Raw genomic sequence first — 17,598 nt, 5'->3', positions numbered from 1 at the left:
TTGAAGATGGAAAAAAAGATCCTTAAGTGCTTTTTCTCTAATGTTAGGCTGTTTTTTTATATAATTTCTCTTTATTCCAGTTGAAATGCCTGTGGTCAATAGTTATATGGGAAATACTGCAGTGAGTGCAGTGAGCTTTGTGATGCAGCCTTTGTAGCTGATTTTGAGTAAAACCTTCCACCTCCTCAGGGTAAAACTTCCCCAGAGAGCTCATGAAGAGTGGTGATGTTTTATTAATTCTGCTGGGGGGGTTGTAATTGATGCAGCCTGGCAAGGGGGAGCACTGCCCAACCCTGAGCTTGCTGTGTCCCAGCATCAGGTGTGTCTCAGAGCCTCCAGGTGTGCAGCAGCCCTGGGGCTCCTTCCACACCTGGATTTCCAACCATGCAGCCCCCTGAGGGTCTGGGATTTCCCCAGTCCCACAGCTCAGTGCATATTCAAAAGCTGGAACAGAAGAGGGAAGGATGTGGCTGTTGCCAGGTGAGACACCTCATCCCTGCCTGAGGTTTGCTTTTCCACCTGTGCAGGTGTTCAGTTGTAGAAGGGAAAAGACCCTGTCAGCACCCAGAGCTGTCTCCCCCCCCTCACTCCCATTTCATGCTGCTCCCTGTGCCCACTGCAGTGTCTGAGCCCAGCCTGAGGGACACTTCTGCTCCTGGCAGTATTTCACTGCAGCGGGTTGGGCTCAGCAGGCTCTGAAGGGTCATTCCCAGCCAGTTCCTCCTCCTGAGTTGAGGCAGCCAAGCCAAGATGGAGCAGACCTCTCTCAGCACTCAGAATGGAGCAGTGTCAGCTCAGAGGTGTAAGGTTCTGCTCCCAGGGCAGGGATCCTCCTGGGTTTGATGCCAGGGATGCCCTATGGGTTAGCTCAAGGCTTTGAACCTCTCCTTGGGCACAGACAATGCAGGAGGCTCCCCTGAGGCAGAGCTGCCTCACCCATCACCCCTGCAGGCCTTGTTTGGAGCAATCTTCTTTTAGTGCTACTTCTGCTATGACCAGGGGCTGTTCAGTCCTTGTGGGGCCCTTCCAGCACAGAATATTCTGTGATTGTGGGTAACAGATAGTGCTGAGGTTGGCAGCATTGCAAAGTTCTGGAATCCCACCTGTGAACTTGCAAAGGCTGCTCAGCTTGGTAAGGCCAAGTGCTGGGACCTGAATTTGGGTCACAGCAACCCCATGGGAGGTTCCAGGTGGGGGAAAATGTCTGAAAAGCTGGACAGGACCTGGAGGTGCTGGTCAGCAGAGGCTGGACATGAGCCCAGGTGTGCCCAGGTGGGCAATGGCACCTGTCCCAGGACTGGGGTGGCAGCAGGAGCAGGGCAGTGACTGTCCCCTGAGCTGGCACTGCTGAGGGACCTCAAATGCTGTGTCCAGTTCTGGGCATTTCATGATAAGAAGGACACTGAGGGGCTGGAGAGTGCCCAGAATGGAGCTGAGAAGGGGCTGGAGCCCCAGCAGGGGCTGAGGGAGCTGGGCAGGGGCTCAGCCTGGAGCAAAGGAGGCTCAGGGGGCCCTTGTGGCTCTGCACAGCCCCTGGCAGGAGGGGACAGCCCAGGGGTCAGGCTGTGCTCCAGGGAACAGGGACAGGAGCAGAGGGAACAGCTCAGGGTGGGCACAGCAGGAATTTCCCCATGGAAAGGGGGTCAGGAACTGGAACTGCCCAGGGAGGGTTGGGGTGCCCATCCCTGGAGGGGCCCAAGGAAGGCCTGGAGGTGGCACTCAGGGCTCTGGGCTGGGGACAGGGTGGGGATCAGGCACAGCTGGGACCCAGTGATTTTGGAGGTGTTTTCCAACCTCAGTGATCCTGTAATAAATATAATCAATGTACACAAAGTTTTTATTAAGCACTGTTTTTCCTTATCCATCATCTTCCAGGCTGTTCTACAGGACCCTTAACAGAATCAATTTTTTATTAATTTTTCAGGATTATGTTGACAAAGAAAAGGCCATTGCCAAGGCTTTGGAAGACCTCAGAGCAAACTTCTACTGTGAACTCTGTGACAAGCAGTATCAGAAGCACCAGGAGTTTGACAACCACATCAACTCCTATGACCATGCCCACAAGCAGGTAACCAGTTGTAGACAGCACAGTTCATCCATTTTTTGTTCATTGTGGTGGTCTTGTTTGTGGTTAATACCTGGAGTTTCCCTGGTGTATCTGTTCTCCTTACTGCTCCTGGAATAGGTGTTTTATGTCTCTGGGGAAGATTTTTATGCCCATCATTCATTTAAGAACACAAAACAGCAGAAGAACTCCAAGCCCCACTCAAGGAGGGCATCAAGGAGCCCCATTTCTCAAAGACCCATAAAACTGAGGGATAAAACTGTGCTGGTGCAAAACTGAGGAGAGTACACGAGGAGGTGGATGGCTCCCAGCTTGCTTTTAGCATTGACAGAGCTTTGGGGAGTGCTGGTTCCCCACATTTTACTGCCTGAGTCTGTGTTCTGTGGAGTTACTGAAAACAGACTAGGAAATAATGGGCTGTGTCAAAGGAATCCTAAGAAAGGAGCACTTCCCAAATTGTGTAATTCTCAAGAGAAGGTGGGTTCAGAGTGGAGCTGGCTTTTTCCCCAAGCTGAGGATGTACTGTAGTGTCTGCAGGGTGCTTCATGCTGCACAGTAAGTAATGGAAGTTCTTGTGTTAGCCTGATCTGTTTGACCATTTAAGCTGCTAAATGAGATGGAACTGCACAGCAGATAGCAGTGTTGGGCTCCTCCAGGGCTGGAAGGGCTCAGAGGAGGGGTTTGATGTTCCTAGTCATAAATTCTAACAACACAATCATCAAAATGCTGCTGACTCGAGGAGGATGTGCTGTAGAGCTTGCAAAATTGCAGTGAAAACAGCTTAAAAACAAGAATGTGGCTGTATAATCAAGTATGATTTTTGTTTGTGTGTATTAAGTGTAGAATATGACAGAGAATCTGCTTTGAACTAAGGGAGTCTGGTCAGGAATTCTCATGGCAGGGCAGTTGGGCTCTGTGAACAGGAGTGGTTTGGTAGAATGAGGAACAGAAATTCATTTATTCCCTTGGTTATTGGGCAAAGGGGTGGTTTTGGCCAAGCTCAGTGGTGACACCTGAGAGCAGAGAACTTCCTTGCAAAGTCTCCATCAGTTTGGCTGGAAGCCAGGTGCAGTGACCTGCATTTGTGTGGGGGGTGGCAGGACCTGTTTGTGCCACATTCTCGGTGTGCTGAGCTGTGGCATTCCGGGAGCTGCTGGGGCACTGACACGAGCCTGGCCGGGCTCTGAGCCCTTCCAGCAGCTGCAGATGCTGTGGAGGAGGAAACCAACCTGTGGAAAGCAGTAAAAGGACTCATCAGCAGGAGTGGCCTGAGAGAAAAATGTCTTGTGTGCACACAGGGTGGGGTCATCTCACCAGGAGGAAGAATTTGGAGGTTGCTTGGTAATGCTGATTATTTTGAGAGAGGAATTATGTTCTTGGATAATTCCATCTATTGCAGTCACTTCAGGCAGGCTTTGGAGAAAATGAGCCTCCAAACTCTGGCTGCATCACCCAGCATTAATTTCTAGTTACAGAGGGATTTAAACAAAGAAGCAATCATGCTTTGCTTAGGGAAAAAATTGCTTGTCCAGCTTTGTCGGGCTGAAAAGTGTGTGACCCCGCTGGGTCAGCGTTCAGGGAGTGAACTTGAAACCCCTGAGACAGAATGAAGAGAATCTGCATAAGGAACATTATCACTGAATGAAGAGAATTTGCATAAGGAACTTTATCTCTGCTCCCTCCTGCTCCAGGGAGGCTCACACCCAGCAGTCCAGCCTGAATTTTAACATAGTTCAAAAATAAAACAAGCTGTGCTTTTGATATTTTGCAGGTTGATGTTTTATAGTTTGTCTCTTTGCACAAGAAGGTGAGGTTGTAGAAAGGTGAGCCTAAAGTTCTGGAGGAAAAACATGAACTTTTGCCTAAAAGTAGGGCATCAGTTGGCTTTCTTGGAAAGAAAGGCCATTACAGTATCTTAGTTGCAGCAACCCAGCTTGGTATACATCATCTGCAAGGTTTTGTTGTCTCAGTGGTAATTTTTGAGGCAACAGAGCTCGTTTTTGCTTTTTTCTTGGCTCAGTTTCCACGGCATTTTTGCTTTTAAGTATTTTTAGTTCCACATCCCGCTGACGTTGAAGTGTTTGGTTATCCCTCTGTGGCTCTGCAAGCATTAGGCTGTCCCTGTAAATAGATGTTCCATCCTCAGATCCCTTTCCACTCCCGAGTTATAAAGACACTGTCTTGTATTCCAGGAAGGAACTCGGGATTATTGCCCCACAGGGATGATAGGTAAGTGTATCGATCCCAACCGGATGAATTTTGGACCCACCAAAATTGTGTCAACACCAAACAATTAAAGGGGAGGTTTATTCTCTTTACTTCCTGCCTGTCCTGGTTTTATAGTCTATGTGGCTACATCTGAATCAACCTCAACACCAAGTTTCTCCAAAAGGCAGCATTTCCTTACCTGGGAATAATCCTTGCATTTATTCTCCCAAACCACTGGCATGTTGCAGGCATTGTGGTGGAAGTGAGCAGTGTTGTTGTGGAGCTGGTTTTAATTAGGCTGACACTTGATGAGAAGTGCAGCTGTTTGAAGGAGCAGTCACCCTCTGGACACATGGCCTGTCCCCAGGGACTGCAGGCAGCTGCAGTGGGTGCAGGTGGCCCTGCAGGAGGGACAAGAAGCTCAGTTCTCACACAGCCTGCAGTGAGCAGCTGGGGAAGGCTGATCCCACAACTTCTTGTGCTGCTGATGATGTCTGTAGTGGTGTTTTTTACCTCTAGGATTTTAATCTTGAAGGCCTGGTAGGTTATGAAGGGGCCCAGTCCTGACAGTCAGCAGAGTAATAATTAATTAACAGACAGAAGGTGGCAAATGTAGAAAGAAAACGTCCGCAGCTAAGAAGGAGCTTGGGTGGTGAAGCTGAGCCCAGTGTGTATCCCTGGAAATGTTCAGGGCCAGGTTGGACAGGACTGGGAGCAACCTGGGATAGTGCAGGGTGTCCCTGCCCATGGCAGGGTGGAACAAGGTCATCTTTAGATCTTTTCTAAGCCAAACCAGTCTGTGATTGTTGTGCTGCTCTCCTGCAGATGCACAATGTCCTGACCCCTGGCAGCTGCCACTGTCCTAGAACACTCTGGACTCGGTGGGAATGTGTCCTTAAGGCATTGCACCTGTGAGGGCTCCTTATTTGCTTTGGGGTTTTGGCATTAAGATAAAAACCTCGTGTTAGATTTGTGTGCAGAGGAGTGTGAGCCCCTTGTCTGGCTGTGTCCCTGCCAGATAAACCTGGATGTGCAGGGCCCAGCACCTGAGGCAGCCTGCAGAGTTATGGTTGGAATTACCTTGTGTGTAAGTTCTGTAGCATTTACAGCCAGCCTTTACTGTGGGGGGTTTTTAACAATCCCAGAACGTGGAGAATCTCCCAGCATCACCTCGTTCTGCTCGTGTGCCTGCTGAGGGCTCGAGCTGTTTACTGAGTCACTGACCCAACAGAATGAAAACATTCCCCTTCTGCCTTGCCTGTGAAAAACAAACGTGTTCTGAGTGAACCTCTGCCAGGTTCCCTGGGAGAACACAAACCAGAGAAAATATCTGAAATGCAGATTTTATGTAGCTGTTTTTTCTCCTAAGTCTGTGGTGTTTTGGAGGTGTAGGTGATTAATTCTGCCTAGATTCTCTTTGTAAAAGGGCAGAGGGAGTGTATTCCATAAAGTTCTTTGGGAAAGAGGGTGGAACTCAGAACTGAAGGTAGGGATGTTCAGTTCTCTTTGTGCCCTAATTAGCTGCATCTTTGCTTCTCATGCCAAGGGGGAGGGATCTGTTCAAGCACAATAAAATTACCAAGACAGCCACTGCAATACTCTGAATGCAAACCCTGAACTTTGTGTTTTGGGGAGACTTGAGATCCCCAAAACCTTGGGCCTCCAAGCATGGCTTGAATGGACAAGACTCAGGAGGGGATCCCTGAGGTACTTGGTGGAACAGGGGAGGTTCTTCTGCCTCAGAAATGCTTTGCCCTCAGAAAACCACCAGTTATCAATAAAGGGACTGCAAGAGACCTGGAGAGGGACTTTGGACAAGGGCATGGAGTGAGAAAACAAAAGGGAATGGATTTAACTGAAAAGGGAGTAGGTTTGGGTTAGAGATGATGAGGAAATGCTCCCCAGTGAGGGTGGGCAGCCCCTGGATCCCTGGCAGTGCCCAAGGCCAGGCTGGACACTGGGACACCCTGGGACAGTGAAAGGTGTCCCTGCCATGGCAGAGGGTGGCACTGGGTGATCTCTAAGGTCCTTTCCAACCCAACCCTGTCTATATTTTTCCCAACCCACCTAAGAAAAATATTGATTTCTTCCAAGGAGGAAATTAAGATGAAATAAGGCAGCATTTGCAGGCCATTTCCCCTCTGCTCTTTTCACTTCATTTATAAGCGTGCAAAGAATGTTGATGACCAAAGATAAGCCAGGCTTGTGTTCCCCCTTCAGGAACATGATCAAGGTTCTCATCCTTTGAGCTTCTGTTTCATGGTGTTGTTCACTCCCAAAAGCTTTTGGGGCAAAGAATCAAGCAGACATCAAAAAGTTCAGAAAGCAAGAAATCTGCTGGCACAGAATGAAAAGTACATTATTATTATTATTATTTTATTTAATGTGGGTTGGCAGAGAGACATGAGAACAATGGAAGGGAGGAGGGGGCTCTGATGTCGTGGGTGCTGCCTCCTGCCTGCAGCCCCAGAGGTGGATCTGCTTTGCCCCAGCTCAGTGTGAGGTTGGCCATGAAACTCTCACATCTGCAGGTCTGGTGACAGAGCTTTTGTCTTGTGAGAATAACAGGGGCTCTCTCTGCTCTGCACTTTTAGGCAAAGAATGTGTCTCAGTGGGCCTCAGTTCAGTGATGCTGTGTGGCTTTGTCAGCTTAAATGGAGAAAATCCAAAATCCATTTACTGCTGGTCCTGAGCCTGCACAGCTCTGCACCCCAGCTGGGTTCTGGGGAAGTCTTACCTGGTGCCATCTCATCAGCACAGTCTGGGCTGTGCTGAGTTTTCCCATGGCCCTGAGGCTGCCAGAGCTCCAGGGGTGCTTGGGCAGAGCTCCCAGGGTGGGGTTGTTGGGGTGTCTGTGCAGGGCCAGGGCTGGGACTGATCCTTAGGACATCCTGTGAGGATCCAGTGATTTTCCTGCTGCAGCAGTTCCTGACTCCTGCTCATCCCCTGGATTTCCCCCCTTTCTGAGCCTGGGTTGGGCTCTCAGGAGCTTCCCAGCAGTGCTGTGGTGCAGCTGGTTTCAGCTGATTTGTGAGAATTGGGAGGTGCTGGTGGTGTTTGCCAGTTTGGCCTCTCCTGAGGCACGCAGGGATTGGGAGATAATCCAGCACTGTGGCTCTCTGTGCTGCAGATTTGATACCAAACCTGCTCTTTAGGAACTCAATTTGCACTCCTGTGGAAATGCAGAGACAATTTTGGAATTTTGTTAGGAAAACTTAAAATACAATTCTTTGTTCCAAAGCTGAGGGGGGTGGCAGCTATTAATAGAGCCCAGGAAGGCTGGAGGTAGTGAACTACTGCCTACAGCATGTGGAAATGTGGAGAAATTTTATGTAAGTGCTGGTGATTTGTGTCACTGCTGGTCACTGCAGTGTAGCCCTTGTGACAGCTGAAGTAATAAACCAGCAGAATATTCCTTGGCTTTATGGTCCCCATGATCCTGCAGTTGGAAAGGGTGTTGCTGCTTGGATAAACTGCTGTTTCCTCAGAAAATACACTGCCCAGGGAGAAAAAATGCCCTTTAATTTTGAAATCTTGTAATAACATGAAGCATGTGTTTGATTTAATACAGGTTTGGCTCTAATCCTGTTGAAAAATCATTGTCTTGCTAAGCACAATGGGAAGACTTAAAAAGGGAGGATTCACCCCAAAAGGATGAGTTCTCCTTGTGGAGGGGAGAAGCTCCCTGAGGATGGCAGAGAGGCTGTGTTAAATCCTTGCTGGAATTTCTCCATGGTGCTGGGAGAGGGGCAGTTCCATGCACCTCCAGCCTCACTCACACCCACACATTTGGTGTGGTCCAAAAAGTCATTTAGTGGTTTTTAGGGGATTAGAATAACACTCTCCTCAGGATTAGATGGAAATTTCTTTAGTGTAAGCTGAGCTCATATATCTGTTTAGTTCAAATTATTAAATATCTGTTTAGTTCAGAGGATTTCCTGGGCAGGCTGAGACCTGGCAGTGTGTGAGCAGCATTTCAGTGCTCCTTGTGCTCCCTTCACCTGGTGAATTTGTCTTTGGATTGCTCCTTCCAGTCAGGACTGGGGAGCTGGGTGGGCATGGCTGTAGTGAGCTGGTTTTCCACTCTGAGGGGATGAATCCCTGGATTTGAAACAATGAGGGGAGAGTTACAGGTTATTCTGGAAAGTTCTGGCTATTTTTCATTCCTGCAGCAGGTTGTTCTTACAGATGAGCAATGTGGGCTCCTGTTTTCCCCTTTTCCCTCCCCCAGGATGCATTAGGGAAGGTAATGCTCTCCAGCCAGGTCTCTGGCACACCTGGAGTCATTTCTGGTTATAGATCTGTTGGTTCAGGTCAGTCTGAGAAGCTGAGCTGTGTTCTGTTCAGTATTTTGCATTTCCAAGGAGCTGGCACAGTGCATTTGAGAGCTTTTCTGTCCTGTATTTCTCCAGCAAGACTCTTTTTCCTCCTGACTCCTGTGACACAAAGAAACTCAGCCTTGAGATCTCTTGGTCCTTTGAAAACCAGACCAACTGTTCCCCAATTTTAGAAGTACCAAATTCTCAGCAGTCTTGACACCAGGGCCAGTGGTTTGTCAGCCTCAAGGGCCCAGGTTTGGGTGCAGCTGGGAGTTGCTGTGGTGCATATTCTGGATTCCAGTGCTTTGGGGTAGTTCATTTGCTTCACACCTCTAAATTTGAAGTGTTGAGAGTGGGAGGTTTGGGGGAGCAGAGACACACAAAGGTCAGCATTTAATAATGGGAATTCAATTCTGTCTGCATTGAAGTCACCATGTAATGGAGGCAGGAGAGCCTGGGGCAGCTGCATGTCCCCAACAGCTCTGAGGCCACTTTGTGTCCTGGGGGTGATCAGGACCATGCCTGGGGCACAGGGGGCTCTGAGTGCACCCTTGCACCTTCCTCTGGGGAGGAGAAGGTCACAGTTCATGGCTGGTGTAAATAGCTGGGTCATGCTTTTTTCCAGATGGGTGAGTGATCTCGAGCCTTGGCATCAGCCCCCATTAAATAGTTTTGTCAGCTGTTGGTGGCTGTAACTTCAGACACACTTTCAAAATCAGCATGAAAAAGCTGATAGCATTGCTCAGTCCATCTAGTTTATTTTTTTTTCCTTCCTCTTGGAAAAAAAATTTCCTCCTCAACATTTAACATACATACACCACAAAACCCTTGAGCCCTTTAGTTGTCCTGGTGAAAGTAGCTGTGCTGTTCCAGGTGGGATCATGGCTGTGTCCGTGCGTGTCCGTGTGTCCCTGCTGCAGACCCTGGCTCCTCCCGTGCCCCTGCTCTGTAGAGTAGCTGGCACACTCCCCACAGCTCTCTAGTCATGCTTGCTTGTTGGTTTTTTTGGTTGTTTTTTTTTTTCTCTCTTCCACTCTTGTTATATTTTTACTTTCTTTTTTTCTTTGTGATGTGACGTTTTCAGCTGATGTATTGAAAGCAAACCCTTCTAATTTGGGAGTCCAGATCACAAGAGTGAGTTTCTTTCTACTGGTGTCTGTAGTTGTATCTTTTTTGTGTGTCCTCCCCTCTGATTTTGGTAACAATCAACCACATTTAGTAAATACAATTAGGTAAGAGAATCCTCTGTCTTGTCCAATCTCTCCCTTTTTCACAAAGCAATGTTCTCTTTACATTGGGCCAGCTTAATTCCTCTAATTTGAGCTTTGGGTTGGTTTCCAGCTCCACTGTTTCTGTGTGTGGCAGCCTGACTCTGCTCCAGGAAAGAGGCAGAGTCAGCCAGCCAGAAGTATTTAGAATTCACCAGTGATTTGTACATCCTGTACGAGAATTGTTCCAAAGTGACTCCTGCTCTGAGTCTCGTTAGTCTCCCAGGCCCTGCATGAAATGCCTGAAAAACATGAAACTTTTTCCAAAAGCTGAGTACAGGATGCATTCTGGAACTGGGCCCTTTGAAAGGGTTTTGAATTGTACACTTAAAAAAAACAATGAGTCCCTTTAGGATGGTAGAGGTCTGTCTTTGTTGCTTTCTGTTACTTAAACTTCTGTAGAGCACTCTAAAAAAAATGTTGTAAATATCCACATATATTCCAAGAAACCAGCAGCCTCTTCTCCTAGTGCTCTGAGACAAGGACTTTCTGAAATATTCTGAAGTCTTGGATGTTTATTTTCTATTAGAAATGGCTACCTAGACTTCCTCAGTGAATATTAGGATGTTTGAAATTCCTTGGGATTGGGTTTGCTCCCTCATGATGAGATTTCTGGGGAATTTGGTGCTTCTGCCCTCACAAAGTATGCAACCCCAAGAGACCCTCCTGCCTTTAGAGCAGTTTGTTTCTTGACCCTCTCAGAACTACTGTCAGGAAAACAAGGAACTGGTTGTGGTGTATGTTGTACTCTGGGTTTGCTGATGAAATGATTTGCATGGGATTTTTGGCTCCTTCTCCAATGTAATGGTACATTGCTTTTGTCAGATGTCATTCCTGGGTAGCTCTGGCACCAGCTAATCCCTCCTGTCCTTTGGCCCATGCTTTTGACTCGTGTCATGCACTGTTTGTCAAGTACATCTGCACGCTGCAAGAGCAGCAGAGTAAACAATCCTTCTTCTTTTCCCCTTTTCCTTCCAGAATTTGCTTGTTGCTTCGAAATCAGCTTTGTTGTCCATGCTAAAGAAAACCAGTAGTGTTGATTGGAAAGGGGTTTACACAGAACTTGAAGTCATAGCCAAAAGTGACCACCAGTTGTCTTTTCCTTCAGCTGCTGGGAGGATGGCAGTGCTCCATGGGCTTTGTTGAGCTAAGATGCCCTTGCTCCATCCTGGCTCAAGAAATGTCCCTGGGGAGGGGCTTGGCACCGCAATTTCCAGTGCTACAGCAAAGAGCTGCTCTTGGACAAACCACAGACAGCTTTGATCTGATCCATCCCTGCTTTCTTTTGCCTCAGAGGTTGAAAGATCTCAAGCAAAGGGAATTTGCTCGCAATGTGTCGTCGAGATCCCGGAAGGATGAGAGGAAGCAGGAGAAGGCCCTGCGGCGCCTGCACGAGCTGGCGGAGCAGAGGAGGCAGCCTGAGTGGTGAGTCTGGGGGTCCCAGCACCCCTGGGCGGGGCTGGGCTGGCATTCCTGCTCTGGGATACCACGGCCTTCGAGGGCAAAGCTTCACACTGCTGTGCTTCTGGTAGGAGTGAATTCACTAAACTGATCATGCAGAGCATTCCCAATATCCCCTTTATCCAGCAATACATTTTCTTCAGTAATGTAATATTATGAAAAACTTTGAGTGGCTGTATATTGATATTTTAATGCATGAGTCTGGCTGCAAGATTGTCTTCACTGAGGGATAGATCCTCCTGCAGAGGGACAGGGACACCAGTAAGCTGTGTTTTCTCTCTCCCCTGTTCCAGTGCTCCTGGAAGTGGGCCCATGTTCAGGACCACCACGGTGGCTGTGGATGAGGAAGGTGGAGATGACGATGACTCCGCAGCCAACAGCGGCTCCTTCGTCCAGACCAGCTCCGGCCAGGGCACAGAGATGACCACGGACAGAGGCTTCCTGAGCACTGGGCAAGGCACTGTGGGGCCAGGCCAGGCATCACAGGGGGCACAGGCCATCAGCTTTGGCATTAAGGGCTCCCTGGGAACGCCCCTGCAGAAGATTGGGGTGTCCTTTTCCTTTGCCAAGAAGACCCCAGTGAAGCTGGAGACCATTGCTTCTGTTTTCAAGGACCACGTGGACGAGTCCAGTTCTGGAGATGGGGCAAAAGGTGATGAGAGGGGTTCCTCAGAGGGTGGCAGCCTGCAGAAGTCTGGGGAGGGTGATGGCACCAATAATTCTGATGGCAAGGGGGAGGACGATGACCAGCATGACAAGGACAGCGGGGCTCTGGCCAGCACCTTATCCAAACTGAAGAAGATGAGGCGAGAAGATGGACCAACAGCTGTGGAACCAGAATATTACCACTACATCCCCCCAGCCCACTGTAAAGTAAAGCCCAACTTTCAATTCCTGCTTTTCATGAAGGCTACTGAGCAAACGGAAGCGGAAAATGCGAACAAAAAAAACGCGCACGAAGCGAAAAAGGGGAGCTCCCCCAAACCCAAACCCAGCAAGCACACGGAAAAGGCTGCCGAGAGCACGGGGCAGCAGAAGGAGCAGAGTACTACTGAAACTGCAGCCCAGCAGGGCAAAACAGAACGAAAAGACATCCCAGAGAATGAAAACACACAGGAGAGCAAGCACCTTCCAGAGAGCAATCCCCCCGAGCCAGACACTGCTAAAGAAGCTCCTCCTCCTGCCTCGGGCTGCAGAGATGGCTCTGAGGGACCAAAGCACCCCACAGGACCTTTTTTCCCTGTTCTGAGTAAGGATGAGAGCACAACACTGCAGTGGCCTTCAGAGCTGCTCATCTTCACCAAAGCTGAGCCCTCTGTGTCCTACAGCTGCAACCCCCTGTACTTCGACTTCAAGCTCTCCCGTAACAAGGATGCGAAAGGGAAAGGGGCAGAGAAATCCAAGGATCCAGGGGGGCTTTGTAAGGACAACACTCAGAGCACAGAACCTGGTGAGGTGAGCAAAGCCAAGGAGGCTGAAAATGTAGATAACAGTTCTGCTCAAAAAATGGAAAACAAATCCCAGAGCAAGCAGGAGTCCGGTCTGGGGAGCATTGGTAAGGGAGAGGGGGAGGACGGCAGTAAGAGTGTAACGGGGAAGAGTAAATCTGGAAGGTCCCATAAACACAAAAAGAAAAAGAAGCACAAAAAGTCCAGCAGACACAAACGCAAACACAAGGAGGAAGCTGAGGAGAAGGCCCGGAAAGCTGAGCTGGGGGAAGAGAAACCCAAGAAACGGAAAAGGCACAGGCACAAAAAAGGTAAATCCTCCCTTTCAACGGAGTCAGACCGGGCACTGAAACCTGAACTGTCTGAAGACTGCAGCCATTTCCAGAAGAAAAAGCGATGCTCCCAGGAGTCCCAGAGGAAATCCCTGTCTGCCGAGGAGGGAAGCAGCACTAAAAAAGAGGACGGGGGTAACTCCTGCCAAGAGCACGGCAGCAAAAGGCACAAGGCTGAGCTGCAGCAGGTGCCTGGAGCGAGGCGGCGCTGCCCGGCTCTGTCCCAGCCCCGGGGCGGCTGCCGGAGCCGGCAGAGCAGCGGTGACGACGACAGCGACGAGGGCTCCCCTGGCAAGCACTGCCACCAGAAGTCCCCGTCGCAGTACAGCGATGATGACTACGAGTCGGGCAGCGAGCACTCGCGCAGCCGCTCCCGCTCGGGCCGCAGGCGCTCCTCACACAGGTCCTACTCCAGCAGCTCGGAGGCCTCCTCGGGGCACAGCCGCTACAGCCGCCACAGGAGCTACTCAGACGACAGCTACAGCGACTACAGCGACCGCTCCCGCTGCCACTCCAAGCGCTCCCAGGACTCCGAGGACGACTCCGACTACAACGGCTCCAACCACCGCTCCAAGCGGCGCAAGTACTCCTCGTCGGAAGATGACTACAGCTCGAGCAGGAGCAGGTCCAGGAGTCGGAGCAGGAGCCGAAGCCACCCCCGGGGCAGGTCGAGATCGAGGAGCCGGGGCAGGAGCCGCAGCAGCAGCTGCAGCCGCAGCCGGAGCAAGAGGAGGAGCCGCAGCGGGACCGGGCGCAGCTGGAAGCGCAGCCGCAGCTACAGCCGGGACCGCAGCCGCAGCACCCGCAGCCACTCGCAGCGCTCCCTGTCACGGAAGGGCTCGCGGGGCCACGAGAGCCCCGAGGAGAGAAGGTCTGGCAGAAGGGACTTCATTCGCTCCAAGATCTATCGCTCGCAGTCTCCTCACTATTTCCGGACAGGCCGAGGTGAGGGGACACTGCCCAAGAAGGAGGATGGCAAAGGAGAGGATCTGAAAGGATCTGGCTCCCTGTCCCAGAACAGCAGCGGCTCTGGCGTGGGACGGGCCTCGGAAGGGGACTGCAGTCCTGAGGAGAGGAACTCCGTCACTGCAAAGCTGCTCTTGGAAAAGGTGCAGTCCAGGAAGGTTGAGAAGAAGCCCTGCGTGACTGATGAGATGCTGTCAGGGGCAAACAAAGTGGGCATAAAGCTCAAAGATCCTCCCCAGGGCTACTTTGGCCCCAAACTGCCTCCTTCCTTAGGCAACAAACCGGTTCTGCCCTTAATTGGGAAGTTGCCAACCATTCGGAAACCAAACTCCAAAAGATACGAGGAGTCTGGCTTGGAGAGGGGCGAGGAGCAGGAGCTGTCAGATGCTGAGGATGGTTCCCAAGGCATGGAGGAGGGTCAGCTGGCCGGCCAGTCTCTCCTGGAAGATGTGGTGATGGTAATTCAGGACAAGCCTCTGGATGAGCAGAAACGTGATGAAGCCTCTGTGGAGATGCCATCCCTTCCCCTGGACACGCCGGCGCTCCCCGAGTGCTTTGGCTCCGGAGATCTGGTCATGCCACACAACTTCCTCTCGGATCCCAGCGACGGTGATGGGCTGGAGCCTATGGATGGGGGCAACCAGCCAGTCCCAGTGGAAACCAGTATGATGCCCTTAGTTCCAGATGTTGAGCACTTTCCTGGCTACGTGCCTCAGAGCGGGGAGCCGAGCATGGAAGGAGATCGGGAGGGGGGAGAAGATTCCTCCCTAGCCCCGCTGGAGAGCCAGCCCATCACCTTCACGCCCGAGGAGATGGAGAAGTACAGCAAGCTGCAGCAGGCTGCCCAGCAGCACATCCAGCAGCAGCTGCTGGCCAAGCAAGTGAAGGCTTTCCCCACCTCGGCCGCCCTGGCTCCGGCTGCCCCTGCCCTCCAGCCCATCCACATCCAGCAGCCGGCAGCAGCCTCGGCCACGTCCATCACCACGGTGCAGCACGCCATCCTGCAGCACCACGCTGCTGCCGCCGCCGCCGCCATCGGCATCCACCCCCATCCCCACCCACAGCCCCTCGCTCAGGTCCACCACATCCCCCAGCCTCACCTGACACCCATCTCCCTGTCCCACCTGACCCACTCCATTATTCCAGGCCACCCTGCCACGTTCCTGGCCAGCCACCCCATCCACATCATTCCGGCGTCCGCCATCCACCCCGGCCCCTTCACCTTCCACCCCGTCCCTCACGCTCTGTACCCGACCCTCCTGGCTCCCAGGCCAGCAGCTGCTGCTGCTGCCACAGCCCTGCACCTCCACCCCCTGCTGCACCCCATTTTCTCAGGACAGGACTTGCAGCATCCACCCAGCCACGGCACATGAAGGACACAATGAAGGAACCTCGGAGGAAGGAGAATATTTGGCGTTTTGGGAAGGGGTTGGAGTCGAGCCAGCGGGCAGGTGAGGCCTGAGCATTTCCTTTCACTCTTGAGCAGCCAAAGAAGCCGGGGGCTCCAGGGCTGGGCAGGTGGCTGCACCCCAGGGAAGTCTCACTCCAGCTCCTCCGTGCACGCAGCAGCAGCGCTCCAGAGGAACCATTTCACCTTTACAACAGCGAGACACTTGGAAAGGCTTTTTTTCCCCCCTGGATTCTTACACTTGGTCATCTTCCTTCTGCCACCGTGTATATGATAAATGAGGTTTCATCCACACTAATAGGATCTCTAAAAATCCTTTTAATGAGGTCATCTAATGAAAACAGCATGATTGAACCCGGCTTGTAATCGGTCATGGAACATCGGGCGCTGCCGGCTGTGGAGGGGCTGGAGGCCTCAGCTTTCAGCATTGCAGGAGGTTCCTTGGCCCCTCTCTCTGCACATGTGGGTTTTTCTTGGTGTGAGCAGCAAAGGTGGAAGTAAGATCTTAGTGTAAAGAGGAGGAGGAGCTCTGTGTGTGTGCCCAGAGCTCCCTTCCTTCCCCATCCTGCATCCACGTTCTCCTGCGCCAGGACCGTGCCTGGATGTCCCAGACTGGAGAGAGGCTCTGGGGTTGGGATTCCAGTCTGGGCTTTGACCACTCTTCTCCTGAAAGGGGGAAAAAAATCACTTTGAATTCCATCTTCTGTGGGGTTGGAAAGAGGCACTGGGATGGGAGAGAGAAGGCAAATCCTTTAGGAATTGAAGCAATACAGAGGACGGGGGAGCGCGGCCTGGATGTAAAACGTGTTCTTTCCTCTGTAACACTGATGGTTTCTTTATTAATTTATAGGATTTTTTTTTTAATGTAAAGAATTGCACTGAACTCTGTAAACAAAGATGCTGCTTTTTGTAGCTCCTATCAAAGGTTACATTTGTAGTATATCGCAATAATATTTTTTACAGCCAGTTCTTAGTGGTACTTGTTCTGGTGGCTTCTGTGTAAATATGTTTGCTGTAGGTGACCCAAGACACTTGTAAAGGTTCAATTTATAGTTTCAGCTAGATGCAGAACAGCTAAGCATGTATATTTTATCAAGCTCATGTATTTTTGAAGTTTTTATGTAGTATAAAATGTAAAAACAAACAAAAAAAGAATCTTAATTTAGAATTTTGCAGAAGAAGAAAAAATCAACAGGTGAGACTTGGGCAAGGTGAGGGTTTGGGGGTAGCAGTGACTCTGGCAGGTTCTGTGTTCCTCCCTGCCATAGGAATGGGCACTGGAGCAGCCTGGGGAGCAGCAGGAATCCAGGGTGCTCCCAGAGAACAGGAGCCCTTTTTTCCTTTCCTTTTCCCCCTCTTTGGAAGCAGTAACGTGGAGCCTTGGAACTGCTCCCAGCCCACACAGAGGGTTACCCCAGCTTAGCCCATAAGGGATTTCCCAGTTCTCCCAGCATCACCCAGCTCGGGTGACACTGCAGGTGTCACAGCCCTTGGGCCGCCACGGCTGGAGGGAGGGATTTCAGAGCAGTGTGGGGATGTGGTGACATCCCTGTCCCATTCCCCATCCTCATCCTCTTCCCTGTCCCCTCCTGGAGTGCAGCACGAGGCCAGGCAGAGTCAAAGGATCAAACCCCCCTGAGCTCCCTCACCGTGTAAATGAGAATTGGAGCAGGTCAGAGTGACAGCAGTCACAAAAAAGGGACTCAATTTCCTGTAAATACCAGACAATTCAGTGTTACTGTCAGAGCTGAGCTTCATAGGGCCCATCTGTGCCCTGGCCCCACTGCACTGTGGGCAGGGATTGTTTTTGGACTTCAGGATAGCGCTAAAATAATTAACCTGTCATTACTTACAAGCATAAACAGACTGTATTTAACTTTGTCACATAAGATATATATATAAATATATATATATGCTGTAAAATGAGGGAAAAAAACCTTTCTAATAAACCAATGATTTGTGGAAAAAGAAATGTGATGCTTTGTGGTGGTGGGGAGCTGCTGTGCAGAGCACCAGCCTCTCTTTTCCTGGTTTGATTAAAGGAAAAAAATCCACCTCTGCATGCCAGCAGGACCCCGGGGTCCAGGGTGCCACCTGTCCTAGGGATGGTGCAGCAGTGCTGA

The 17,598-nt window shown here is 50.7% G+C and overlaps 1 protein-coding gene across 3 annotated transcripts in view; it reads left to right on the top strand.

Annotated features, from left to right (window-relative positions):
• Nucleotides 1-17,447, top strand: part of GPATCH8 (G-patch domain containing 8) — a 55,631-nt gene extending 38,184 nt beyond the window's left edge. For 2 of the 3 annotated variants that reach the window (XM_064733902.1, XM_064733904.1), the window contains 5 exons: nt 1,925-2,068; nt 4,258-4,294; nt 9,677-9,726; nt 11,155-11,285; nt 11,615-17,447. In XM_064733902.1, coding sequence (XP_064589972.1) covers nt 1,925-2,068; nt 4,258-4,294; nt 9,677-9,726; nt 11,155-11,285; nt 11,615-15,440 — 4,188 coding nt within the window. In that variant the 3' untranslated portion in view covers nt 15,441-17,447. The remainder of the gene's footprint in view (nt 1-1,924; nt 2,069-4,257; nt 4,295-9,676; nt 9,727-11,154; nt 11,286-11,614) is intronic. The other variant, XM_064733903.1, reaches the window with a different exon arrangement.
• The last annotated feature ends 151 nt before the right edge of the window (nt 17,448-17,598 follow it).

Source organism: Zonotrichia leucophrys, chromosome 27 (assembly GCF_028769735.1).
Source record: "Zonotrichia leucophrys gambelii isolate GWCS_2022_RI chromosome 27, RI_Zleu_2.0, whole genome shotgun sequence".
Taxonomy (NCBI): domain Eukaryota; kingdom Metazoa; phylum Chordata; class Aves; order Passeriformes; family Passerellidae; genus Zonotrichia; species Zonotrichia leucophrys.
Note: the sequence above shows the minus strand (reverse complement) of the source record. Positions and strands in the feature narration are given on the sequence as shown.